Genomic DNA, 24,247 nt, shown 5'->3' on the forward strand with positions numbered 1-24,247 from the left:
GAGAACAGAGAAGAAGCAAAGAAAAAGGAAGAACTGGAGGTTCAAAAACAGAAACGAGGAAAAACTATGGCCACTTGCGTGTATGATGTGGGCCTTGATGTTTTGCGAGAGATGATAAACAGGCTAAAACTCCGGAAGGGTAATGCGACCGGAGAGGAATTTTTAAGAGTATATGGGACCTAGAGTTGGACATGCGTAGTGAAATGGAAACAAAGGGGCGAGGAAAAGACCCGACGTCGAATGCTGGAGCCCCGAAGAAGGGAGGTATAGTGTCAAAATCTCAACTGTGCAGGCGCGAAAAAGCGCTTATGCGAGGGCGGGAGCCGAGATGCGAGGATTTTTCTCCCGGTATGCGAGAGCTTTTGCGATCCAACCTTCCATATCGACATTCTGCGTCTTATTCTCTTTCAACCATGGGTGCTCCTGTCAAGGGTCAACATCGACGAGGTCAGATTCGCGTCAAGAACGACATGAAAATTGACAACGGGCACAGGGGGAGGCACGCACGAGAAGCTGAGCATAGGTAGGTCTCCGGTTTGCCTGCTTCTCGAGACATTTGGCGACAAAGTCTCTCGCCGTCTCGCTGTACCGATCCGGCAAGTTGGGAGGGTCGCCGTGCACGATCGCCGTGAGCTGTGCAAACACGTTCGAGTAGGTTTCTGGAGGGTACGGGTAGTGACCGATCGCCGCTTCAATGATCGAGAGTCCGAGCGACCAGACATCGGAAGACGCCGTGTAGGAAGTTGCAGCTCCTTGCGATTCGCCCTTGATTCGTTCGGGCTGGTGGGTCGAGACACATCAAATGTGAGCTCTTGGCTTCTCCGCGAGAGCATCGCGGGAACGGGAAACCTACAGCCATGTAACTCTGACATCCGATGTTGGTCTTTGCCAAACTGCGATCCAGCTGTCCTGATACTCCAAAGTCGCAAAGTTTGACGGCACCGTTCCTCGAGAGCAGCACATTCGTGGGCTTGACGTCTGTAATGAAAGCGGGTCAGTCGCAATTCACGCAACGTTGCAGAGCTTGAGAACCGACTCACCTCGATGCATAATTTTGAGTTCGTCCTTGAGGAATTTGAGACCTTCGACCATACACCTTGTGATCCTGGCGAGGACATCTTCCGGTACATCGATTCCAGCGACGACTTCGAGCGAACCCGCATCCATGAATTCCATGCAGTAATACACGCAAGACTCGATGAAGAAAGCGCCGTAAAAGTCAATGATGTAGGGTGACGTTGCTCGATGCAGAATATCGAGCTCGGTGATGATCGTTTTCAATTTCGAGTCGTCCAACTCGAGCCGGATTTCCTGTGTCGAGTGAAGAAGTTGCATCAGTGATTGACAGCCGAGAGCGCAAGTGTCAGCGATTCTATGAAATACCTTGAGCGCCATCGTGACGGCAGTCGGCCTGTGCAGAACTTTCTGTACCGTCCCGTAATTTCCCTTGCCGAGTTCTTCAAACAGTTCGAAATCGTCCATCTTGATTTTGAAACTGGCACCACTAGAGAAATCGACACCGTCCGCGTGCAGAATAGCCTTCTGAGCAAAGTTGAGACGTCCCGACGGATCTCTACGAATCAGGCAAACACCGAGAAGGATCAGTGACAAGCCCGAAAGGCAGAGGTAGTCGAGCTTGGTTGTTTACGTACACAATCTTCCTAAAGTTTGAAAACGGAGTACCCATAGCGTCTGTTTTGCCAGTTCCGCCATTCGGGCTCGAGACGTTCTCGTTCCCAGCAGAGCCCGCCTGCAATTCACCGTCTCCGTTCAGGTTCAGTTTCATGCCTCCCGGAGGACCCCGTCTCGGTTTCTTCTCTTCCGCCGCTGCGCCCACTCCCATCGCGCTGAGCGTCAATCCCGGTCCCATCTTTCGCCTCGCAGCCATACCTCCTCCCGGTCCCACGACTGGACCTCCCGCACGCCCTGGCGTTGGCACTCCGGGTTTTGGAAGTGGTCGAGGTGCGAGTGCCGGAGGTGCAGCACCGACTGGAGGCGGCGCGGGAGGGTTTGTGGGTTTGAGCGAAGGGATCGCGGGCGTTCCAGACGATGTTCGTGAAGTCATCTGTCGAGGTGAAAAGGTCAGCGGGGAGAGGTCTTCGCGAGGCAGCACAAGGCGCGCGCATGCAAACGAGATTTGGAACTGACAGCTGCCATTTTCGCAGCGAGACTGGGAGGCATTTTGAGCGGACCTCCCGCTCCACCTGCTCCACCTCGTACACCTGCCTTGAGTGCACCCGCTGACCCGCCTACCGTCGGTGGGGCCCGTCGGATGCCCGAGGTAGATGGGATCGGTCGGGCATTGGCTGTGGGTGGAGACATGGGCGTTGGCGCAGACGCAGCGTGGGTTGCATGTGGTCGAGGCGCCTGACTCGAAGGCTGAGAGATGGTCGAGCTCGAGGATTGAGGGGAAGCAGAGGGAGGAATGCTAGGTGAGACTGCTCCGGTTGGCTGGCCATCGAGAGGCGCTCGAGATTCTGCCGTACTCGCAGTGGAAGCAGCTGGGGTACGGGCAGGTTGCGAAGGAGTTGCGCTGTCCGATCGGGACAGGTCGATGGAAGCGATGCGAGCTTCGAGTGCGTCGTTGGCGCCGTTGACAGCGTCCGAGGCCATGACTGGGACAGGCGTGGAGCGGTCGCGGGTCGAGAGAGTCGGAGCTGACAGGTGTTTGGGTTCGCAGAGGGACGGACTGGGAGTCGAGAGTGCCGAACTGCTCGATTGGCTCAGCGAGTCGAACGTGGACGACGCTATGGACGAGAAGGACGACGAGGATTCCTGGTTGGACAGTCGAGGTCGGGTAGAGCTATCGGGGAGCGCGCTGTTCATCGGCAGAGGGACACAAGGGCAGAGAGACCGGCGCAAGAGACGACTCGCGCGTGCGTGCCGCTTATTCACACCGGAGAGACGTTCGGCGTGATCGAGAGATCGCTCGCGGGCTCGATCCTTGTGGACTGTACTCGAAAGGCTCTCGCGAGTAGGTGCGTACTAGAGGTGTTGTCGGACTAGGCGCGAGCTGATGAACGGATGAACCCGATCCCTGGGGCCTGCAGGGCCCGGCGCCGCCGAAGTACTGACTGTCCGACGTCGTTCCGTAATTTTTTCGCTTGTCTTTCTCTCTCTTTTTCTTCTCTCATAGGCGTAATTTCTTGGCATCTTTCAAACTCGAATCAGGTATGTGCGGTGGAATAAGTCTGCTTTCGAGGTCATTGCGCAAATGTCACCTTCTCGAGCATCATTTAGTCAGCGAGGTTTAGGCTGTTCCATTCTGTGCTGACCGATCCGTGTCAAGCCCTGCCGAGCGAGTGCGGAAAGAAAAAATAGCCTTGCTCGGTCCGCGAACGAGCACGCGCGCAAGGTCGGTCGGACGTCAAACGTCAACGCCCGGGGACCGAAACCGAGTGCACTTCAAATCGTGCCGAACTTCCGGTCGAAGATCCGTCGTCAAATCAATTAATAATTCGTCCCACGCTACTCCTTTCGCATACGGCGCTCTCGAGAGGGTTTCAACTTTGTTATGATCCAATGTGGGTACTTTTGCTCAAATCGCTTAGCTGCACGTGAAAACCCATGTTACAGTCTCGCCTTGTCTCCACCTTCGTCGCTCGAACTGTTCGAGTTTGCCCTCGAGAGGTTGAACGCCATTGGAGTCGTGAGAGCCATCTGTCATAACGATACAACCGAAAAGCACCGATCAGCTTTGCCTGTTTCCATAATCACGAGAGCGCTCCTCTCGTTCTTCCGCTGATTTCTCCCCTCGTACTGGGGCCAGACCTCTGTGCTGGATTTTTCAGCGAGGCGCAGAAAGTTACTGACCTGAGTACTGATGCCGACACATTTGACCTGCTTCCTCCAGTCTGAATCGACCGTAATCCCTGATCCAGCACCGAGATCACTCGGACTCGTCCACACTTCAACCGTGAGGTCGTGTCGTCCGCTTTGAATGCTCTTGGTCGTTGCAAACAACCCAAAAGTGGTCGTCGATGATCTCGACGATGCCGGTAGCGGGAACGACGATTTGAAATCAAGCGAGAGCGTCAACGTTGGATACCACCTGAACACAGTACAAAGGCGAGGATGATGAGGGGCTGAAATGCGTAGGCGGATGGGAACTGATGATGCACGTACGAAGGTTGAGGTCTCGAATGACCAGGAGTCATGCCCAAAACCTCGGGTCCATTCTTCGAACAATCGGCAAAGAAGGGCACGAGGTCTAGTAGCGGGATGAGCTAAGAAACATGAGTCCACGCTGCCCCCGATCGAGCCAGAGTAGGCTCGCAGAGGATGGAGCGAATTTCAAGAATTACCTGCGAGTTGGGTCAAGTCTTCTCCCTGAGTCAGCTCGAACCAACATGCCCATCTCAACTCGTTCCCTTCCTTGACGTGCTCGACCTCTTTCCATCGCATACCCTGCTTGAAGCTGAATTTTGCCGGAATTTCACTGTACGGGGTCGAGGCGAGCTGGGACGGTGCATACAGGATCGGACATTCGCGCTCGAGAAAGGTAGGGGTGGGGTCGTTCAGTTTTGGAAGCTCGAACACGTTCTCGAGTTGGGTCAAAAGGTAGTGCGCTTTGATGCGCAACGTTCGTTGTGTCGAACTGGCCGTGTAATCTCGCGGTTCGTTGTCCCGCCTCGACGAAGGGTATTGCCACAATTCGAGATCGAGTCTAGTCCATCTCTTGCTCGTCGAGACGACCGTCACTTCGATCTGGGCATCACCCGCAACCGAAGCCGACAAGAATTGAGACGACAAGTGTGCCGGGTCGACGTGATTCGACTCGTGCGAGCGTTGATGGGTAGTTGCGGTACGGGTCAAGAGCGAGAGGAGAAAGCCTCCGTGCACGACAGATCCGATCGTCCAGAACGCAGGGATTGTAGCGTTGTACACTGCCCGAGGAGGGTATCGGTCGAACAAGACGTCACGCGCTCCAGTCCGTTCGTACGCAGGAGTGACAGTGATCGCCTGTGTAGACGAGTCGTGCGTCCATTCTGAGTCAGCGAGATCCGGAGAATGCGGAATCGAGAGGTGGTGCCGAGGGCGTGTAGGCGGTGCCCAAATGACGAAACGCGAGGCGACTCACCTCGTCGAGTCTGACCATCTCGCGTTCACGGTGCAATATGTCTTGGAGAAATCGGAGTAACAAGAGCGAATCCGAAGCAGAGGCACAGACAGAAGTGGAGAACCGGAACAATGAATTCGGTACCGCTGCATGGCCGATAGCCGAGCGCGACTCTTTCGACTCCGAAATCTTCTCGGGTCTCTCGCATCGCCAAGAACATATTCAGTGTCTGCTTGCAAGAGTACACCCAAGAAAGAAGTAAACATCGTGCTGTCTAATTCCGACCGTAGCGCAATTCCCTCTCCAACTCGTTCCCAGGAATTTCTTCCTCGCCTCCGACAATGCCATGGTGCAGTCTCTGTCGATAGTCTTCCTGTGTCCTCGGAGATGCGAGAATCTCGTCTCGAGACGGGATCGGAGGATTGGCACCGGCAGCTGCCGCGCGTTGTCCATACCCCTGTTGCTGCAGGTGGGACGGGGGAGCTGGTGCCGCTGTTTGCTGGTGCGAGTACGAATGAGAGTGGACATAGGTCGCTTGAGGTTGTGGTGGTGGGGCTTGGGGAACGAGCGGAGGCAATGACGGTCGAACCTGGGGCCCAATGAGCAATAGGCAGGTTAGGAACCAAACAATCACGATCGAACACGAAAGTACTACAATCCGAGGAAAAGCGTACCATTCTCCTGAACGACTCGACTTCTTCAACGATCAAGCTTCGCATACCTTCGATCGAGTCTTCCTGTTCGAACGAGAAGTCGAACTTCTCTTGACACTCGGGTTCGTCCGCCGGTTCGTGCCACACCGACAGGTACGGGTGTACGAGCGCGTCCTGACACGAGATGCGCTCGTGCGGGTCGAACGCGAGCAACTTGGACAGCAAGTCGAGCGCGAGTGGGTTTGCCGATGGGTACAGTTGTTGGAATGGCACTCCCGGTTTGTACGGTAGCGAGCGGATATAGTCTTGGGCCTGAAGACCCCGATCAGAGTCAGCTCTCTGTCCCTGCTTCTCAGTCGTCGGACTCACTCGAGGAGATCCAACCCGTCGCAAGGTCTTGTCGGTCGGCGTTCCCAAGAAGTGCAGGACGATGTTCAGTTGGTCGATGTAGTCTTTACCCTTGAAGATGGGTCGACCGCCTAGCAGTTCTGCCAGAACACATCCCACGGACCAGATGTCGACTGCAATTACCGGGTAAGGAATCAGTTTCGCAGTCGGGCGGACACGTGGACGAGGATTCCGCAGGCTCACTTGCAGTCGTGTAGTTGGCGAAACTGAGCATAATCTCAGGCGCCCGGTACCATCTCGTCGCAACGTACTCGGTCATGAACCCTTGTTGACCAGCTGCAGTTGCCTGAGCCGCATCCTGGTCGAACCCTCTCGCCAAACCGAAATCGCAGATCTTGAGCTCGCAATCAGCGTTGACCTTTGATGGGCACATCGCTAATCAGCTTCTGGTCTCCAGGAGAATCAACAAATCGTTGAGCTTGAACTGACGAGCAGGTTGCCAGGTTTCAGATCTCGATGCAGCACGTGCGCCGAATGGATGTACTGTCAAGTCGGGCTCGGAACGGTGAGCCTACGTGATCGTTGAGCAAGAGCCGGAGATGCCAAGCGCATACCTTGAGTCCGCACAGGGTCTGGTAGATGAAGCTTTGGAAGTGAGCGTCCGAGAGAGGTTGTCCCGAACGGATCTGCGTGGGGTCTCCCTCGGGTCAGTCTGTGCGATCTTCTGGGCTTGACCGGGTGGGCAACGTACAATCGCGTGCAGATCGGCTTCCATACATTCTTCGTAGAGATAGACCGAGTCGAACCCGACTGGGTCAACCAGATCGAGGTCGTAGAGGCAAGTGATCTGTAGAATACAAGCCGAACGTGTTCAGCTCGGGGCGAACCAGGCAGCTGCCGCAGCAAGGCGTACGTTCTTGTGACCTCGGAAGTGATGCAGTAACCTGCGAGGCCGAAAAGGGTCAGACGGACATCCACAGCGAAAGGCACAAAGCGAAACTGACTTGAGCTCTCGCAAAGCGCGTTTGGTCAGAATCTTCTTTTGAAAGACTTTCGTGACCTGTATCGACAATAGACGCTATGAATGCCGATTCAGACAAGATGCACAACTAGGCAAAGCGCACCTTTTTGATCGCGATAGAGTCACCCGTCAACTTGTTCTTGGCCGAGCAGACGACTCCATAAGCACCTAGGCAGTAGTAACAGGTCAGTGATCCAAAGGCACGGGCGTTTTGCTTGGCTAGGCGGGCTCGCGCCTCTCGGCGAAGTTCCAACACCGCCTCCATCGCCCCGCCAGGTCATCATCCGCGCCCATCCCCTGGCCTGATTGCAACTCGAGATGGCTCGATACGAGAGATTCGGCACGGGTTTGGGCTCACCTTGACCTAGTTCCTTGACAAACTCGTAGTTCGAGTCGACGAGGAACGGTTCCGTCAGAACTGGGAACGCGACTCGAGGCACCGAGTGAATGTCGGGCTGTTGCGACTGCTGTCCGTAGGGTTGGAAGGACATCGTTCGTAGTCTTGACCTTCTGCAGACTTCGAGAAGCGAGTCGAGCGAGAGAAGAAGGATCACGAGCCAGTCTGAAGAGCACCCCGCGCTCTCGGATTTCGCGGCTTCTAAACTCTCGATTTTTTAATGGTTTCATCGAACGCACAGGGCACGGCACAGCTTGCGTTCCTGAAGAAAACGGCAAAACGGACAATAACCGAGAACAGCCTCGTCTGGCAGCTAATATCCGAGGCAACGTCGGAATCTCCGGGTCGAGAGCAAAACTCGTCCGATGCAAGCTAAATGCAACGAGGCTGTCTCCATTGCAACAGGCAAGAAACAGGTGGAAGCAATCCCTACAGACCGGATTGGCAACGCTAGAGCGCTGTCGAAATTGTCAGAGAACCCGCGACCCCTGAGAGGGCAAAATCTTCTTGAATGTCATAAGCTGTTGGCAAGCGATGTCGATTCGTCCGCATCGATGGCCAGAAGCAGCTGCCTGCAGCGATCGAGCCCAGAGGAGGTTGCTTGTCCGCAGGCTGCCTCGTGGTCGCTTCTGCTGGACGCGCGCATTCGCCCCATTGAGGGCCGTCTCCTATGTGACGGTTAGCGATCTGGCTGCATTCGGGCAGGTCGTCGAGTCGTGGCCGAGCAGTGATGCAAGGTGGTGCAGTCTGCGTTCGAATTGCGGAGGTGCCCCTCTTGTCAGAGTTGCGCGCGCGCCTGCGAGACAATATGGTGTACCTTGTACAGTTGCATCTGCCGATCCGACCGCGGTTGATAGTGCCCCGACAGCTGGGCGAACGGTGTCGAACTGCGAGTTGGCGAGCTCGATGCGTCGAGGGTATCAGATCCTGCGCGTCAGCCGGTGGTGACGCTCGGGGGTGCACAAGGCTTGAAGGAACAGAGCTTGGTGGTCCATCGCAGGGCGCACGAGGGCGAGAGATTGCAGTGAGCCGAGAGGGACGACACAGGAAGGAGAAATCGGCGACACAAGTCGAACTCGCCTGTGGCTTGGTTCCCTGTTGATCCCCTCCGACAGCCAATCCCACCCCGTAGGTAAGGCCTCCTTTGCAGTCGAGCCACAGCACCCAGACCTCGAGTCCAGCACCCAGTCCGGCACCACCATTCGACGTCGACGATCGCAGCAGCAGCGTCCGAAATCGGGAAAAAGTTTGAACTCGCCCACCAGCCTCGCACCACCTTCGCTCGCAACGGTACATCTGTGCGGATTGTGTAGGGCTTGCTGCTGCTGTTCAGGACAGGCGCAGGAGTTGGGCTCGAGCGGGACAGGCGACACGACAAGTTCTCTCTCGACACTTGCAGTCAAACTGACTCCTCGTTTGCTCTCCTCTCTCCTTCCCTCGCCTCGTCTTCCCTCGCCTCGATAGCCATGTCCTCGGATACCACTTTCAAGCGCTACGTCGAGGTCGGTCGCGTCGTTCTCGTTAACGACGGACCTTCTGCCGGCAAGCTCGCGACCATCGTCGAGATCATTGACCACAACCGTGTATGCTGCCGTCCCCTGTGTCTGTAACTCCGTATCCTGCGCGAGACTGACGGGACGACGCCGCAATCTGGTACAGGCTCTCATCGACGGTCCCTCGACTGGTGTCCCCCGCCAATCCTTCACCTACCGCCGTCTCGTCCTCACCCCCTACGTCCTCAAGAAGCTCCCCCGCGCTGCGGGTACCACGACCGTCAAGAAGGTCTTCGACGCTTCCGAGGTTGTCGCCAAGTGGGAGAAGTCCGCGTGGGCCCAGAAGCGCAAGGCTACCGAGGTCAGGAGGAACCTCTCCGACTTTGACCGATTCAACGTCATGCTCCTCAAGAAGCAACGCAGACGTTTGGTCCAGGTGAGCATCCGAAATCCCCTGCTCTCAGATCGTTTTCCCCGCCTTGCTGACTCTGGTTCTTCCCACATCAGGCTGCTGCTGCCAAGGCCAAGAAGTCCGCTTAAACACACCCTCTTCGATACCTCTGTTTCTCGCCGTGTTTTAAGCCCTCTTCTTTGACCCTGTTCCGCCCTTCCCCTCAACCTCTCTACTCTACTCGGCTCGACCTCGCACGAACCCTCCGCTTCCCTCTTTCTTCCTCCCTCCCGACGTCTGTCGCGCCTGCTCTACGCGTCTGATTCCAACCCTTTCTGCAATATCGACCCACTTTCTCGCCTCTCGGACTCCGGTACTCGAGACTCTACGCCTCGCAATATCAGTAAATCGTCTCGCAAGGGACGAACCGAGATTTGAATGGGTGCGATCATGAGAAAGCGGCAGAGAATTGGATTGCATCGGATCGAACCATGTTGCGGGCCCGGCAGGATTAAAGGAGTGTCGAAGAAGCTGGCATTGTGGCGGTCCATTCCCACGTAGTCGTTTCGATTGGAAAAACAAACAAAAAGAATCCCAAAACTTGTCGCTCCTCTGTGCTCGAGCGGGTCGACACGCTTCGTTCCGTTTCTGTCCTACTCGTGCCTCTTGCTCCTGATCACTGCTTCGCGCTCGGAGCTCGGATCAGACGCACAGATCTCGCACTATCATGTTGGCCCGACGCGACGGCGAACTGATGTGACTCTCCTGCTAATGGTTGTGGTCATGGATCGCATGCACGCGAGTGTAGCGAAAGCAGTGAGGTGTTGTGACTGATAGAAAAGAAAAACAGTCATTCACGTGCAAGTTGATTGATTTCAAGCCCCTCTCCTTCCGTTCTGATCTCATCTCGGCAAAGGCACCTTCTCGACTCCGACCACTCGTGAACTGGTGGCTCGCTCCACGTCTACCCAAGGATCGCATGCTGGACCAGCTCGCAGGGAGGCCTTCACCTTCCTGGCGTCGTTCACAGGTGAGCTCCACTCTTTGCCTTGGTCTCCGCAGCATCTGATCAATGGGCCCGCGTAACGTCGAAACTTCCTGAGAGATGTAAGAAACTCATGAACCTTTTCTACCTGTCACTAGGTGTTCCTCGTGCTCCTGTTCTGGATCTCACGTATTGCATGGTCTTCAAAGCGAGGCCCGAGGTGGTTGTGGATTCGGAACCTCAACGCGAAACTGTCGAGATTTACACCATGGCAGTTGATCCTGTCAACCTTGACCGTCATTTACGCGCTCAGGCATGGCGACGTCTTGCTTGGGTTGCAAGCACCGGAACCTCTCGCACGATTGTACTCGAGGGATTACTACAGGTTGAGGCTCGGCTGTCCCTTGCCCCTTTTTCCACCACACCGAACGCTTACAATCACGAAACCAGGGCAACATGGATCGTAACCGCTCTCGATGCGGGATTTGCGACTGCAGGTCAAATTCGCTGGAAATGGCTCAGGGACATCTTTTCTTTGCTCTGCACTGGCTACTACCTGCTGTTTGCCCATGAAGCAGACGAGAAGGTAAGTTGTAGCATCATGTTCCCCCGTCTCTGTCCTTCTGAGACACCCTCCGAGCCGATTCTGATCCGGATTCGATCTGATCCTCGCTCACAGTTGCGCAAATACCGCGCGATTTGCACAGTCGATATACTGAGAACGACCTGGGAGAAAACTTCCAACCCTTACATCAAGTTCTTCACTCGCAAAGATCGGCCCAAACTCGAAATTTCGAAAAAGCTCTTTCTGCCTCGAAGGCCCGGTTCGAAATACACGTGAGTTTCCGACAGGCTTCCCGGATCTGTTCAGCTCCATACTCATCGTCTATCTGAGCCGATGTGACCTCAGGAAACCAATAACGGCATACCTGTTCTACTCGGGTACCGAGAGCGATCTGGCTAAAGAATCAGACTTGATCATGGATATCCCGGGTGGTGGATTCATCTGCATGAATCCAGAACATCATGCCGAAAGATTGCTCAGATGGGCGAAGCAAACCGGTAGACCCGTTCTCAGTTTCGATTACGGCAAGGTGAGTTGCTTTTCGCGCAATGCTCAATCTCCCTCACACGAGGAAGTATGAATGACCTGGAGGACCGCTTGTCTAGGCTCCTGAATACCCATACCCTTTCGCCATCGACGAAATGTACGACGCCTATGCGCTACTACACGAGACGCAGGGCAAATGCATCGGGATGAACTCGGTCGCCGAACGGGATCTTCGAGTCCTGCTCACCGGCGATTCCGCGTAAGGGTTTGCTTACAGCTTGCGCAACACAAGCCACCACTGATCATATTTTACCTGACAGTGGGGCAAACATTGCGACAGCCATGGTTGTCAAGATTCTCGAAACCCAGCCTTCTCCCAAGCAGGCATCAGCGACGAAACTTCCTTTGCCAGTCGCACTCATCTATGCCTACGCCGCTCTATCATTTCACTTTACCTCGTGGATGCCAGCTTCCGACCTTCGAGTGTTGCGATCTGAATCTCACCCAGATGTCGCGACTCTGCTCAAACAAAAATCACACCTCGAACATCGCTCACCGTTGAGCGTCGTGCAAGATCTCGAAACGCGTGCTGAAGGGAGCGAACGCAAGAGACCGTTCGTACAGCGCAGAAGGAAGCGAACGGGTAGTTGGGGTCGGGGCCTCGTCTCGAACTTGCCTGGCAGCAAATCATTCTCTTCCTTACGGCAATGGAACGACGAAACGACAGGAGCCTCGGCAAACGATTTGGAGGAAGTTGCGGTGACGGATGAACGCGACAAGAGTGTCAGCGAGAGGATCCTCTACTGGAACAACGACGGACAGCAAGAGCTTGAGAAGCAGGTCGTCAAAGATGTCGGGATCAAGCTGAGCGAGTCGGAATCCAAGGAAGCGGTGCTTGAGAATACCCGGCTTGCCATGACGAGTCGGACGGCGTTTTTCAATGGCAAGTCGAAGCGTATCCCCGTGCACGAGGATTTACTCTGACTGACACGAGCTCCTGTGTCCTTAGATCGCATCATCTCGCCACCGATGGTACGTCAATCTGGCGGTCCTATTACCGCTTCTTGCTACTGACTCGACTTGTTTACCAGTGTCGAGCAATGGCTCTGCTGTACATTGGCCCGCTCAATGCTCCCGATCTGCATTCCGACTATCACATCTCTCCAATTTTCACACCGCCTCACCTCTTGCACCAGTTCCCTCCCGTCTACCTCTCCTGTGGAGAGCGCGATCCTTTCGTCGACGACACCGTCATCTTCGCGGGCAAGCTGCGCGAAGCAAAAGAAGCTCGAAAGCTCGAACTCCTCGGCAAGCAACTTCGACACGGCGAATCGCTTCGGATGTCGGGAGCCTCTGCAGCAAGTAGGGATCCAATCCTCGACGAGGACGAGGACGATTGGGTGCACAGCAGTATCATCGAGGGATGGAGTCATGGGTACTTGCAGATGGTCGCGCTCTTGCCTGCCGCAGAGAAGGTGATCGCGATGATGGGCGATTGGATCGATGACGCGTTCGAGAAGGATACGGTCAAGCGAGAAAAGACGGGACACGGCGCTCGAAGCACGTCGATCAACTCTTCAAACTCTCGCGCTTCGACCCTTGCGCCGCTACCTCAGACTCGCATTGTCCCCCCAACGCCACATCTTGCCGAGCCTCTACACCTCTCTTCCATCAACGATCGCTCGTTCGAGCAGTCCACTTCGGCACTCGCTGACTCGGACAGCGAGAAAGAAGACGAGATCCTGTCCTTCACGCCAAAGGGTCGTCGCGGTTCATCCAATGTCTCCCGCACAGCTTCACCCTCTCCATCCTTCCCGGGTGTACGCGGGACTTCCAACCCGACCTCGCCAACGCGCAACGCTTTCGGGGCAGCAACAGGTGGTCGCGCTCAGGCCGCGACTCAGTCGCTGCAAGCCCACCTTGTCACTCCGGTCGAGCGTGCTCTTCGGGGTGAATATCACTCGACGTCAGCTACCAACGCTGCGAAACATGCCCCTGCTTCCGCACCTACATCTCCGCCGTTAGCCAGTACCCCGGCACCTTCGGTTACACGGGCCCTGAGCGATGACGAAGCCAAACACCGCAATACGGCGGGACCGCCTCTCGTCGCTATCGGAGACGGTGTAAAGAAAGGTCGATCAGGCTCAGCTGGATCGCTACCACCGCCGACCGGTGCTCATTTCATCGATACCAAGCACCTGTTGCGAAGGCGCAGGGACGAGGTCGTCAGTGGCCTCTCGGCCAACACGTCTCGAGTCGCGAGTCGAGATGGATCAGACCATGAGAACTGAGAGATTGACCATGTCTCTATGTATAAAGAACATCGAACCTTTGCCGCCCAGGCCCGCCATTAACGGTGTATTTCTCCCATTCGTGTGATTCTCCTGTACCTACTCTCCAGCCTTGTCGTTGTTTTCCTCCACATACCCTACAAGCGTCTGCACGCATCGATGTACTCTTTCCGTCCAGCTCGAGCTTTGGACAATTTCTTTCGTCTTCGCCGTATTCGCAATGACCTTTCTCTCGTTCTCAAGCCAATCTAGCGAGAGAGCATACGGGCGTTACAGTAGGGGAGCAGAGGATCTGGACTCAAAAAGGAGAAGGACGGGGTTACTGCAACACGAAAACAACGGTACTACTTGTAGAAAGAGGCAAAGTGACGAAATGGTGGGGTCTAGTCTAGATTTGGGTTTACGAGATGCGTTGTTTGCCCAACCTCGTCGCTAACCGATCCGATTCGTCCTCGTCCTCTGAATCTCTCTCTTCGTCTTCATCATCCGTCTCTTCCATTTCATCGACTCCACTCTTGCCGTCCCCGAGCGCCGTTAGTCGTTCATTGATCCACATGGCGCGCTCGATACGTTGCGAACGCAACTCGATCACTTCCGGGGTCGAGTTGTCGAGGATTTCGAGATCGCAGTAAGTCGCTTCGAGCTGGAATGGTCAAGATCAGGTTGTTGGCACCGTCAGTACGAACGGAACCCGACTCTAGGGAGAAAGGGGGATCAGTCTTACCCGTCGCAGCAATCGCTGTTCGAAGCGCGTCTTGCGCAAGTTGGCGGGAGTTTTCAAAAAAGATGCGTAGGCGTTCTCGAACAGGGCGGCAGCTGTACGCGAGAGTGCGAGACAGCGCGAATCAGTAAGGAACGTGTGCTCAACTTGGGTATTGCGGACGGGAGAAGAGAAGAGATACCTCGGATCAGCACTTGTCGAGTCTCTCGCACCAGTTCGTTCTCGGGAATCTCTTTCTTGTTTCCATTCGCCACGCCTGCATCCGCTTCTTCTTCCAACTCCTCTTCGGCGCCATCCGTCATGGCAGCCTCGTCGTCTCGCCTTCTGCGCTCAGCGATGTAGCTCTCTGTCCGACCGAGGTACAACGCTCCGACCGCATCGAGCATGACGCGTCCGAGTCCGAGCAAGACATTGCCCTGCATTCGCTCGAGGGGCGCGAGTTGCTTGATCGTGAGTTCCAACATTTTCCGTACTTGATTGCGGTCGTGATTGCTAATCTTGGGGTTTTGCAGGACGGCAGCCTGTGCCGAAGCGGCATCGACCAGTCGGTTCGCAGTCATTGAAGCTTCGACGAACCTCACATCGGCGACATGCGTTGCGAAATTGAGATGACGAGTCCAGATTGAAGGAGAGGACGAGAAGGGGAGGAAGGAGGAGAGCTGTCGAATCAACCGCGCATTGCCCATGACAGTTCCAGCTTCATGGGATGACACGTCGTCCATGGAAGACAATGGATCAATTGGCGTGAACAACGCTGTAAGCGTCACGAGATGAGAAATTCAAGATATGTCAGCACTCGAAGAGAAAGAGCCGCAGTTTGGCTGCTTGGGGGATCGCAGACTGACCTTGCACGTTCCTTCGACATGCAATTTCGAGCAAGTCGGCGAGCTTGTCGCCATCGATCGCGGTCTTGCCTCCGTCCGTCAACAGGCTCGAGAAGGCGAGAGTCGCTTGGGTCCGTGCCCATTCTGCGAGCATCTCGCCGGCGAATGCGGGCACTTCGCCGAGGTCCATGCCTGTCTGCCTCTTGCTGTCACCTGGCCGAGTGACGGAAGGGACTCGGTCGAGCTGAGGCGGAGGCGGGAGGTGGAGCAGGTCGGCTGCGCGCTGATAAGATGCGAGCGCATGTTCGAGGCGTGCGGGTAGGTCGATCGGTTGGGTCCCGTCGTACTCGCCGAGACGCCCCTGAGCCCATGCGAGCGCGGCTTCACCCCGGGCTTCCTCCTCGGGGCTCAGCTTGCCTGCTTTCGATTTCCAATCGCTGCCAAAGTCAATCACGTCCTGCAGCGCCTCCCGGGCGATGGCCACTTGCGGCCCTTGTTCACCCTCTGCGAGTTCCTGCTCAAGTGCGGGCGAGTGGAGAGCCGAGTCGGCCTTGGTGCGCAGCGCGAGCAGACGCTGGAGCGACGACGACGAGCTCGACGAGGGAGCGGGGCCTCCCGAGATCGCTATCGGATTGGTCGACATGGCCTCGGTGGGGGACAGGCGGGTCGCGGGACTCGACAAGACGCGAACAAGCCCAACCGCGAGAGCGAAAGCGCGTGTGAGCGGGAAAGCGAGGCGCAGTGGGAAAGTCAAAGTGCCCGACACGATCGGCCGCTCCTTGTTCCCACTGAACCACATCAAATGAGTGCCTGGCGTCCGCCGAGTCGCTCGCACTCTTTCTCGCGCCCAGGAACGGCACTGTCGCGCTCGGGAGGGCGTTCGTCGGACGAGGGCGAGTCGCTCGTCGCGCTGCTCCAATCGCGCCAAGGCGGTGAAGTCGGCGCAGTCGCGTTTCACATGGACTACCGCAAGCTTGTACTCACTCAAGTGAGCTGCGTCATATTGCGCGGCACCCAGCAGCTGACCCGTAAGCGCTCCAGTACGGCGACAGTCCCACCTTCGTCAAGACGCTCACTTGGCTCCATACGAACCCGCCCTACGCTGTGCTTGTGCCTCCTGCTGCCCGACCTGCTGATCTTGACCATCCGACCCTTGCAGGGGGTGATCCCTCGCTCGCGTCGACTCTGCTAGTACGCTGCATTCAGGATGCATTCCCTCGCACCGCTATTGTCCCCGTCGCTCGCAAATGGTGGGATGAACAAGCGAGTCTCGTCCTCTCCGACCCTGCTGCTCGTCGGATCGAGCGAGCCGAGCTGACCCTGCTCGAGCCGTGCTTGCAGACTGGTCTGTCACCGCTCTTGCTCGTGCACGGATCCCGACTCTCGGCTCATCTCCGACAAAGCGTTCTGCACTAGGCTACGAGTTTCTCGCTCAGCTCAGCGCGAAAGATTTTGAGCGAGCAAACACGGTCGAGACGGCAAAGTCAAAGTACTATGCCCTCTCGGCTGTCTGCGCCCTCGTCAGTTACCTCGCTACCGAAGGCACCACGTTCGCTCCTCACAGCCTGAAAGTATCCTACGCTGCGTTCGAGGGGCACTGTCTCATTGATTCCGATTCTGCCAAAAACCTGGAACTGGTGCAGAACGTTCGCTCTGGCTTCGCTTCAGCTCTGGATAGCATGACATTGTCCCTCACGAGCCAAGATCCGCTCGTTTGCACATTCAGGTGCTCAATCACAACTCGAGACAACACCTCCTTGGGATGCTCAATCGCTGTTTCACCCCGTCGGGGACCCGACTGGCGAGCCCGGCTCTGGTTCCTCCTCCTGCACATCTGGCTCGCTTACCGCGCTCGCGCCCGTGCAGCTCCGTGCAAACATCCTGGCCCCCTCGACTGATTCAGATCTCATTCTGCGACGCTATGAAGCCGCATGTCCGCCGCCCTGTCTCGAATTATACGCGTTCTGAATCGCTTGCATGCGCAGGTCGACGAGCTCGTCAATACAGAGGAGCGACTTCGCAGTTTACGCAAAGCGCTCGAATCGTGTGTACAGCCACCACGTTCAAGTCAGGCATGGGCTGACCCGGACCCCGCTTGACAGTCTCAAACACATTGACCTCGAACGTCTAACATCCAAGATCCTCGCTTCGACCTCTCACACCAAGGTGCTCGTCCAACCCTCGTCTCGCTCGAGCGGTCTGCCCAAGACCGGTCCCGACCCCTCGATGCTGATCAGCCAGAAGCTCAATCACCTGCTGAACCTCCGCACGTTCCTCCTGTCGTTGTCTGCACTTCGCACGTCGCTCGAGCGCGTGCGCAGTCCCCTCCTAGCGCAGAGTCTGGAGGTTCTCGAGGACGAGAGGCTCGGCGAAATGCGTCAGATCGTCGAAGACAACGTCAACAAGGACTTGTGGTTGACCCAGGAGACTCTCGGCAAACGCGGCAGAGGTGGCACGCGAGATGGTCCGGATCAAGTGAAACGCTTGACGAAGGCATCGAGGCTGTTTGCGATCAGGTCTGAGAAGAAGCGATTGCAAGTCCTTCTTTCTGTCACAGAATGCTGGCTTCATCGCTGAGCGGTCTCCTATCGCCTGATAGTCTCGATGTAGCCCGTGAAACCTATCGAGAAAATATCAGTGACATCAACGAGCTGCGCGACAGTCTCAGAACCAAATTCGGGCTCGACATTTCGTTGGTCAACACGGACAAGGGCGAGTTCCTGCTCGAATGTTCAAAGGAGGACTGGAACGAGAAAGATCGCGAGGTTCACAGCCATTTCATCAACATTGTTGCGTCTGCATCATCTCCCTCTCGTCAGCCTCGTGTACAGCTCTCGTTAACGTCATGATCGCGACAGAACGAGAAAGGCAAGACTGTCAAATTCGCTTCTCTCGAGCTTCAAAAACGCAATGCTCGGATCTCGGAAAGCATCCTCGAGGTCCTACTCCTGTCGTCAGCTTGAGACCCTTCTCGAAATGGAACAAGACTCTCTTGACCGACATCTTCCGTTGATCTGCAGTGACGAGATCCTCGACGAGATTTTCGACGAGATCCGGGGCAACGTTGGCTGCTTGTACCGCTGTGCAGAAGCGGTGGCACTCCTCGACATGCTTGCAAGGTGAGTTTGCTGACCTTGCTTTCCTCCCCCCTCGAGAATCATTGCGAAATTCGAGCCCTGTAGCTTTTCCGACGTTTCGTACCAGCATGACTACGGTAGGCTATCCTCGCCGACTCGGCAGCACCGTCACCCTCGAAGCGCTAAATATTTCTGATGATGGATTTCACATTCAGTCAGACCTGAGCTGACCGACACACTCGCCATCAAAGCCGGTCGAAACCCGCTTCACGAGCGATTTCGTATGAGCGATGGAGCCTTCGTTCCCAAGTATTCATCAGCTCGTCCGTGCTCAGTCTCGACGAAGCTGATTCATGTCTCAACGCATCTGTAGTGACACATATGCCAACGAGAGCTCCTCCTTTCAGATTATCACTGGATCCAACATGTCGGGAAAGAGCACCTTGCTTCGACAAATCGCTCTGCTGCACGTCATGGCTCAGGTCTGTCAATCTCAGGCTGTATTAGATGCACAAAATATGCTTAGTGGTACTCTGTTTGTAGATCGGCTGCTTCGTTCCCGCAACGTACGCCTCGTTCCGACCTGTGTCAGCGCTACTCACCCGACTCTCGAACGACGACAACATCGAAGCGTCGCTGTCAACATTCGCACAGGAGATGACTACGATGAGTGTGATCCTTGGGGCCCTCGCACTCAGCGACTCTGCACAACCTTGCCTCGTCATCGTTGACGAGCTTGGACGCGGCACGAGTCCCGAGGAAGGGGTCGGCATAGCGCATGCAATCGCCGAGGAGATCATTAGAAGCAAAGCGAGCTGCTTTTTCGCCACTCACTTCAAGGTGAGCTCGCTGCCGTTTCGAATGTCGATGATTCTGTCTGATTACAACGTGTTCTCCGCCACAGGAACTCTCGACGACTTTGTCCCGCTTTCCCAATGTGGTTTCGCTTCATCTCGAGACCGAAGTGAGTTCCAGACTTCGACGGGTGCCCTCGGTCACTGAGAGTCTCGACTGCAGATCGATCGTTCGCAACCTGACTACAGTCTGACCTTTCATCATCGGCTCCTCGACGGCACAACACCGCTCACCCATTACGGTGAGTATGTTGGCATTTCATAGGGCCACGAACCCGTACTGATCGTGCCGACTCGTCTCTGTAGGTCTCGAGCTTGCCAAAATCGCCAAACTGCCAAATAGCGTGATCGACAAGGCGCACCTCGTTGCCGGGACTCTCGACGCGCTCTCCGAGACGCAAAGACTCAATGCGAGCGCACTTTCGCTACATGGCAGGAGGAGGGGACTGCTTGCGGTAAGCCATGATGCATTTTATCCCTTCGGAATTTTTCCCTCGAGATAGCTCACGATCCTACGGTTGTCAGCTTAAGGCGACCCTACGAGAACTCGCCAACTCGACCAATATTGATGGTACGATACTGTTGCGACTTGTTCGCGACCTGCAACAACAGACGCGCACGATGCTCGAACAAACTACCAACGCTGCAACTTGTTCGATCGAGGAGGCTGACGAGCACGACTCGACGCCTTCGCCACTCAAAGACGAGTCTGACGACACTGCAAGGGCTCAGATGAACGGTAGCTGGGCCGAGTATGACGCATTGGAATCCGAACAGGGTGAGGTCGAGATTCCCGAGTCGGAGGGCGAATCCGCCACGTGGATTCGTGATTCGAGCGAAGATCAAGAGATGCTCGAACTCGACTGAACAGGAAAATGGCGGATGGAAGCAGAGGAAGAAGTAATAGCTTGATCGTCGATGACCGTAGGAGGTAGGAACCAGGTTGAGAGCATCTTTGCTCGACAGGAAGATAAGTTGTAATCAGAGTCGTTGAGCCTGTCACTTCGTCCTATCACAGAAATAGAGACTGCCAGCGACATCAGCCTGGAGTCTTACTTCCTCCGTAGCCAAGAACAAGTAAGAGAGGCATTCAAACGAGATATGGGGTGATTGCTGCCGAGGACAGAGCTCAATCTTGAGCCTTTAGTCGTCGTCAGGGACCTCGCAGGTCTCGGCTATCTCAACAATGTCACGGCTGAGGAGAACTGGGGGCGACCCTGGGATTACATATAGTAAACCCGAAGCAAATGGAAAAGCCGAAATTCTGAGGCGTCGATCCTGCTTGGATCGTCCAGTTGTGTTCGCACGTGGCGAGCTGTGTCTTGTAAGTCGAAAGTCCATTTAGGCTACAAGTCGTCGACGGCGGTCGGGAGATAACCAGATTGTGGCACCGTAGTGCTGAGCACTTCAAGCGCTGCCATTAGCTTAATAGTCGATGATACAGCACAGACCCAGACCCATACAAATACAAGCAATGTGAGTACATAGCATAATGGTATTGACCAACGAAGCATTTCGGACCAAACGGTGCTACTGGAGCGATGACAACACCACATTGACAAAACCCGGGGCCGTGAGCGGCCTCCTCCTTCTCCAGCCTCGCGCTCCACCATCTCCAGCTCAACTCGACTCCCGCCGTCATCGGGACCACATCGTGTCGTCACTCGGCTCAGCTCGCTCGGCATGGAACGTCCGCGCAGGACGAACGAACGCAAGCAAACGGGAAGATGAAACGGTGCAGTCGGAAATAACGCCAATCGCTTCACGGCGATCTTGTTAGCATGTGTGTACACGACTCTGCATTGCTACATGTGTACTTGAGCAGCCCGGCGATCACTGGCGAGCTGGCACGTGCAACGTCTAGTGGAACACGAGAACGAATCTTGACTAGATCTACTATACTAACTGCCAGATGGACCAAGGTTAGCGTCGACACGTCGAGCGCCGCGTGTCTGCAAGGTTTGGCTTGAGTAGGTGCAGCCGGAAATGACCTCATTGGAGATTCTAGCCGAGACGCGGAGTGGTTTGCGGTCGAGCGTGCGGAGAGTCTGGAGAATCGATCTCATCCCGAGGGGCAAGCCTCGCTTGTTAGTTAGGGCGCCCGCTGTTGATCCATTGCATTCTCTGCTCCACTCTCTGCCCCATTCCTGCTGGCTGATCGCGCGGCGTGAACAACAACGAGGATCGTTCGCCTGTCGACCTTCGCAAGCTTCTACAGTCACCATGCCGGGCCTCAAGCCAACAACGATCAACGCCTCCTTCTTCCCGGAGGCCGACGATGAGGGGCAGATCGAAAACACGGGCGGGGTTGGTACCTCGCAGAAGAAGAGCAAGTGGCCGCTCAAGCGCGGCAAGAGCGCCAACGCCAACGCCACCGTCCTGAGGGACCTCGGCGACGACACGGACGGCCCAAACAGGACAACTCCGCCTTCGACGCAGCCGTCGACACGCCGTTCTTCGGTCACCCGCGTGGGAGACGGCGCAGCTTCAGTGAGCACGCTCCTAGCTCGCTCGCTCGATTACACTTGTCTAACTTCATCGCCGATATCGCTCTCCTCCACGTCCAGGATGACGAGAAGGCCGACAGAAATCTTGGAGACGAAGAGAAGCTCGCCGAAGCCAAGGCCAAGGGAACCCTGCCTGACGATGTCGACCCGCGCAAGATTCAGCTTGTGCATTTCGAGGAGGGTGATCCCGAGAACCCCATGAACTGGCCCAAGTCGAAGAAGTGGATGATTGTCAGTTACTCCTGCCTTGACTGGCATCCGATCGGCTCCTGACGCGTAACGAACAGACTTTCCTCCTCTGCATGATGACTTGTTTCATCGGTCTCTCTACGACGGCTTTCTCGAGTGGAGTGCCGACCATGACCAAAGAGTTTGGCGTCATCAACGTCGTTGGCCAAGTCGGAATGTTCACGTAAGCACGCCAAATGCTCGAAGATGGCAGTCTCTTGCGCATGGACATTGATATTGCTCAAACCCCGTGCAGATTCAACGCGGCTTGTGCGGTCGCTCCTTTGTTCCTCGCTCCCTTCTGCGAGCTTGTCGGTCGCCGCGAAGTGTTCCTAGGCGCCTACACCTGTTTCGTCCTCATCTTCATTCTCCTCTCGGAAGGTCGCAACATCACCTGCGAGATTGTCGGACGCCTCCTTAGTGGTATCTTCGGTAGTTGTGGAACGATTCTTGTCGGTGAGCTATCAACTTTGTTCACCGGTCGAACGTATATTGCCGGAAATGCTATTGCCGGAAATGCTGACTCGCTCTCTCGATAGGTGGCACTCTCGCCGACATCTGGAACACCAAGGACCGTAGTATGCCGATGTCGTGCTTCACCTTTGTCGCAATCTTCGGTACCGTCGCCGCACCCTTGTACTGTGGATTCATCGACCAAACCCTCGGCTGGCGCTGGATCCAGCGCATCCACTTGTTTGCTAACGCGTGAGCCTGATCGCCCGAGTCTCCTCCATGCCGTAACACTCGAGCTCAACTCAATCATTATCGTCCTGTGCAGTGGACTCCTCGTCGCCGAGATCCTCCTGCTCCGCGAGACCCGAGGAGCCAAGATCCTCGCACGCCGTGCTGCTCGCATGAGGAAGGAGACCGGCAAGAATAACATCCGTGCTCCGATCGAGCTCGAGAACGAGAGCGTCAAAGATCTCCTCAAGACGGCTCTTACTCGCTCCATTCTCCTTCTTGTGAAAGAGCCCGTTGTCCTCTCTTTCGGTCTCTGGATCGCGTACGTCCTTGATTGCCGAGCTCATTTTGACACCTAGATCGCTGACACCTCCGCCTATCTCGACAGCTACGCCTGGGGAATTACGTGAGTCGACAGCAGAGCAGCGGAATCGCTGTTTGTATGGCGCAAATTGACCGCTTCTCCTGCACAGTTTCCTCTTCCTTTCGGCCATTCCTCTTTGCTTCCAGAACAACCACGGCTGGAGTGAAGGTATCGGCGGCTTGCCTTACATCGCTCTCATCATCGGTTGCTTCATCGGATTCGGGTAAGCCCGCGCTGTCTACTACAGCTTGACGGTGGAAGGCTCACACGGTCCCTGCGCAGAACTTCTCGCTGGACCGATTCCATCTACGACAAGAAGCGGGACGAGAACGGTGGAGTTCCAATTCCCGAATACCGTCTTCTCGGCGCCATGTACTTCGCTTGGCTCCTTCCCGCCGGTCTCTTCATCTTCTCCTTCACGCAATATGGTTTCGTTCACTGGGTATGTTGACGAAACAAGATATTCTGGTTCAAAATAGCACCGTAGCTAAGCCCTTCGAGCTTGGTCAGATCGCTCCCATCATTTCCCTCGTACCGATTCTCGTCGGTATCTACCACGTGTTCAACTGTGCGTGATGCCTGCTTTCATTCCATGCTACCGACGTAACTGACCTTTTTTGGTCGATCAACTAGGCGTCTACAACTACACTGCCGACGCGTACGGAGAGTTCTCGTCGAGTGCCATTGCTGGCCAAGGATGTAAGGCGTTCTCTGATTATGCCAGTCGCAAATTTTCCCATACTAATGACACATTGAATGCGATCAGTCCTTCGAAACATGTTTGGTATGTCTAGCTGCAGTTGTGTCACGTCTGTCGTCGTATTGACCTTCATCACTTCGCGCAGGTGCCTCTACGCCGCTCTTCGCGAACTACATGTTCAACGGCATGGGCTACCAGTACGCTGGACTCTTGTTGTCGCTCGTCGCTTGCCTCGCGATCCCTCTTCCCTACATTCTCTTCGTCAAAGGAGGTGAGGACTGCTGTTTGCTTCTTTCTTCGCTGGTTTCCAGCATACTCACCGAGCTTCTACATGTACCAGAGAAAATCCGTGCCAAGTCCAAGTACGCCTCGGACGGTTCGGATCTCGAAGGCGAGCGAGTCACCGATGACGCGCAAGATCAGAAGCGTCCGACTTTCAGTCCCGAGGCCGCTCACACTTCCGCTGCCACCTAGAGGAAGACCGCATTGCTTTCCCTCGCTCTTCACCTTCTTTCCGTACAAAAGGTCCAATAGTTCCCGCATGGTCTTTTTAATTTCTCTCTTCCTTTCCATACTTTGCACAGCTTAGATCACATAGATAC

At 55.6% G+C, this 24,247-nt stretch overlaps 8 protein-coding genes across 8 annotated transcripts; 4 read left to right on the top strand and 4 right to left on the bottom strand.

Moving 5' to 3' along the window:
• Positions 1-306: 306 nt before the first annotated feature.
• On the bottom strand, positions 307-2,826 carry JCM15063_004973 (uncharacterized protein; the record flags this gene model as incomplete). The annotated part of the gene is made up of 7 exons (XM_076676076.1): positions 307-423; positions 508-780; positions 854-978; positions 1,041-1,311; positions 1,384-1,573; positions 1,653-2,065; positions 2,149-2,826. The coding sequence occupies 7 exons, from the start codon at positions 2,824-2,826 to the stop codon at positions 307-309; spliced, it is 2,067 nt and encodes a 688-aa protein (XP_076536614.1).
• Positions 2,827-3,570: 744 nt separating this feature from the next.
• JCM15063_004974 (uncharacterized protein) lies at positions 3,571-5,098 on the bottom strand (the record flags this gene model as incomplete). The annotated part of the gene is made up of 5 exons (XM_076676077.1): positions 3,571-3,660; positions 3,814-4,051; positions 4,126-4,210; positions 4,305-4,962; positions 5,081-5,098. The coding sequence occupies 5 exons, from the start codon at positions 5,096-5,098 to the stop codon at positions 3,571-3,573; spliced, it is 1,089 nt and encodes a 362-aa protein (XP_076536615.1).
• Positions 5,099-5,333: 235 nt separating this feature from the next.
• Positions 5,334-7,572, bottom strand: SLT2 (mitogen-activated serine/threonine-protein kinase SLT2; the record flags this gene model as incomplete). Its single annotated transcript, XM_076676078.1, has 11 exons — positions 5,334-5,648; positions 5,734-6,024; positions 6,082-6,233; positions 6,304-6,478; positions 6,550-6,603; positions 6,675-6,746; positions 6,812-6,907; positions 6,974-7,004; positions 7,065-7,120; positions 7,185-7,249; positions 7,440-7,572. 11 exons carry the CDS (start codon positions 7,570-7,572, stop codon positions 5,334-5,336), a joined length of 1,440 nt encoding a protein of 479 aa, XP_076536616.1.
• Positions 7,573-8,944: 1,372 nt separating this feature from the next.
• JCM15063_004976 (60S ribosomal protein L14) lies at positions 8,945-9,511 on the top strand (the record flags this gene model as incomplete). Its single annotated transcript, XM_076676079.1, has 3 exons — positions 8,945-9,061; positions 9,138-9,407; positions 9,479-9,511. The coding sequence occupies 3 exons, from the start codon at positions 8,945-8,947 to the stop codon at positions 9,509-9,511; spliced, it is 420 nt and encodes a 139-aa protein (XP_076536617.1).
• Positions 9,512-10,341: 830 nt separating this feature from the next.
• JCM15063_004977 (uncharacterized protein) lies at positions 10,342-13,689 on the top strand (the record flags this gene model as incomplete). Its single annotated transcript, XM_076676080.1, has 9 exons — positions 10,342-10,392; positions 10,506-10,732; positions 10,798-10,933; positions 11,027-11,184; positions 11,258-11,441; positions 11,518-11,657; positions 11,719-12,341; positions 12,408-12,430; positions 12,490-13,689. 9 exons carry the CDS (start codon positions 10,342-10,344, stop codon positions 13,687-13,689), a joined length of 2,742 nt encoding a protein of 913 aa, XP_076536618.1.
• Positions 13,690-14,089: 400 nt separating this feature from the next.
• JCM15063_004978 (uncharacterized protein) lies at positions 14,090-15,877 on the bottom strand (the record flags this gene model as incomplete). The annotated part of the gene is made up of 4 exons (XM_076676081.1): positions 14,090-14,332; positions 14,414-14,505; positions 14,592-15,164; positions 15,256-15,877. 4 exons carry the CDS (start codon positions 15,875-15,877, stop codon positions 14,090-14,092), a joined length of 1,530 nt encoding a protein of 509 aa, XP_076536619.1.
• Positions 15,878-16,036: 159 nt separating this feature from the next.
• Positions 16,037-20,032, top strand: MSH4 (MutS family protein MSH4; the record flags this gene model as incomplete). Its single annotated transcript, XM_076676082.1, has 18 exons — positions 16,037-16,222; positions 16,276-16,579; positions 16,651-16,880; positions 16,961-17,035; positions 17,101-17,163; positions 17,220-17,278; positions 17,337-17,768; positions 17,834-18,023; positions 18,093-18,187; positions 18,255-18,353; positions 18,417-18,448; positions 18,527-18,620; positions 18,685-18,793; positions 18,855-19,151; positions 19,216-19,275; positions 19,329-19,407; positions 19,472-19,620; positions 19,691-20,032. 18 exons carry the CDS (start codon positions 16,037-16,039, stop codon positions 20,030-20,032), a joined length of 2,895 nt encoding a protein of 964 aa, XP_076536620.1.
• Positions 20,033-21,388: 1,356 nt separating this feature from the next.
• Positions 21,389-24,119, top strand: JCM15063_004980 (MFS transporter; the record flags this gene model as incomplete). The annotated part of the gene is made up of 14 exons (XM_076676083.1): positions 21,389-21,655; positions 21,733-21,903; positions 21,960-22,084; positions 22,157-22,356; positions 22,440-22,605; positions 22,679-22,903; positions 22,970-22,987; positions 23,055-23,168; positions 23,228-23,387; positions 23,456-23,513; positions 23,579-23,644; positions 23,712-23,729; positions 23,791-23,916; positions 23,986-24,119. The coding sequence occupies 14 exons, from the start codon at positions 21,389-21,391 to the stop codon at positions 24,117-24,119; spliced, it is 1,848 nt and encodes a 615-aa protein (XP_076536621.1).
• Between the last annotated feature and the right edge of the window lie 128 nt (positions 24,120-24,247).

Source organism: Sporobolomyces koalae, assembly GCF_050403365.1.
Source record: "Sporobolomyces koalae JCM15063 DNA, S_koalae_JCM15063T_v1_ctg3, whole genome shotgun sequence".
Taxonomy (NCBI): domain Eukaryota; kingdom Fungi; phylum Basidiomycota; class Microbotryomycetes; order Sporidiobolales; family Sporidiobolaceae; genus Sporobolomyces; species Sporobolomyces koalae.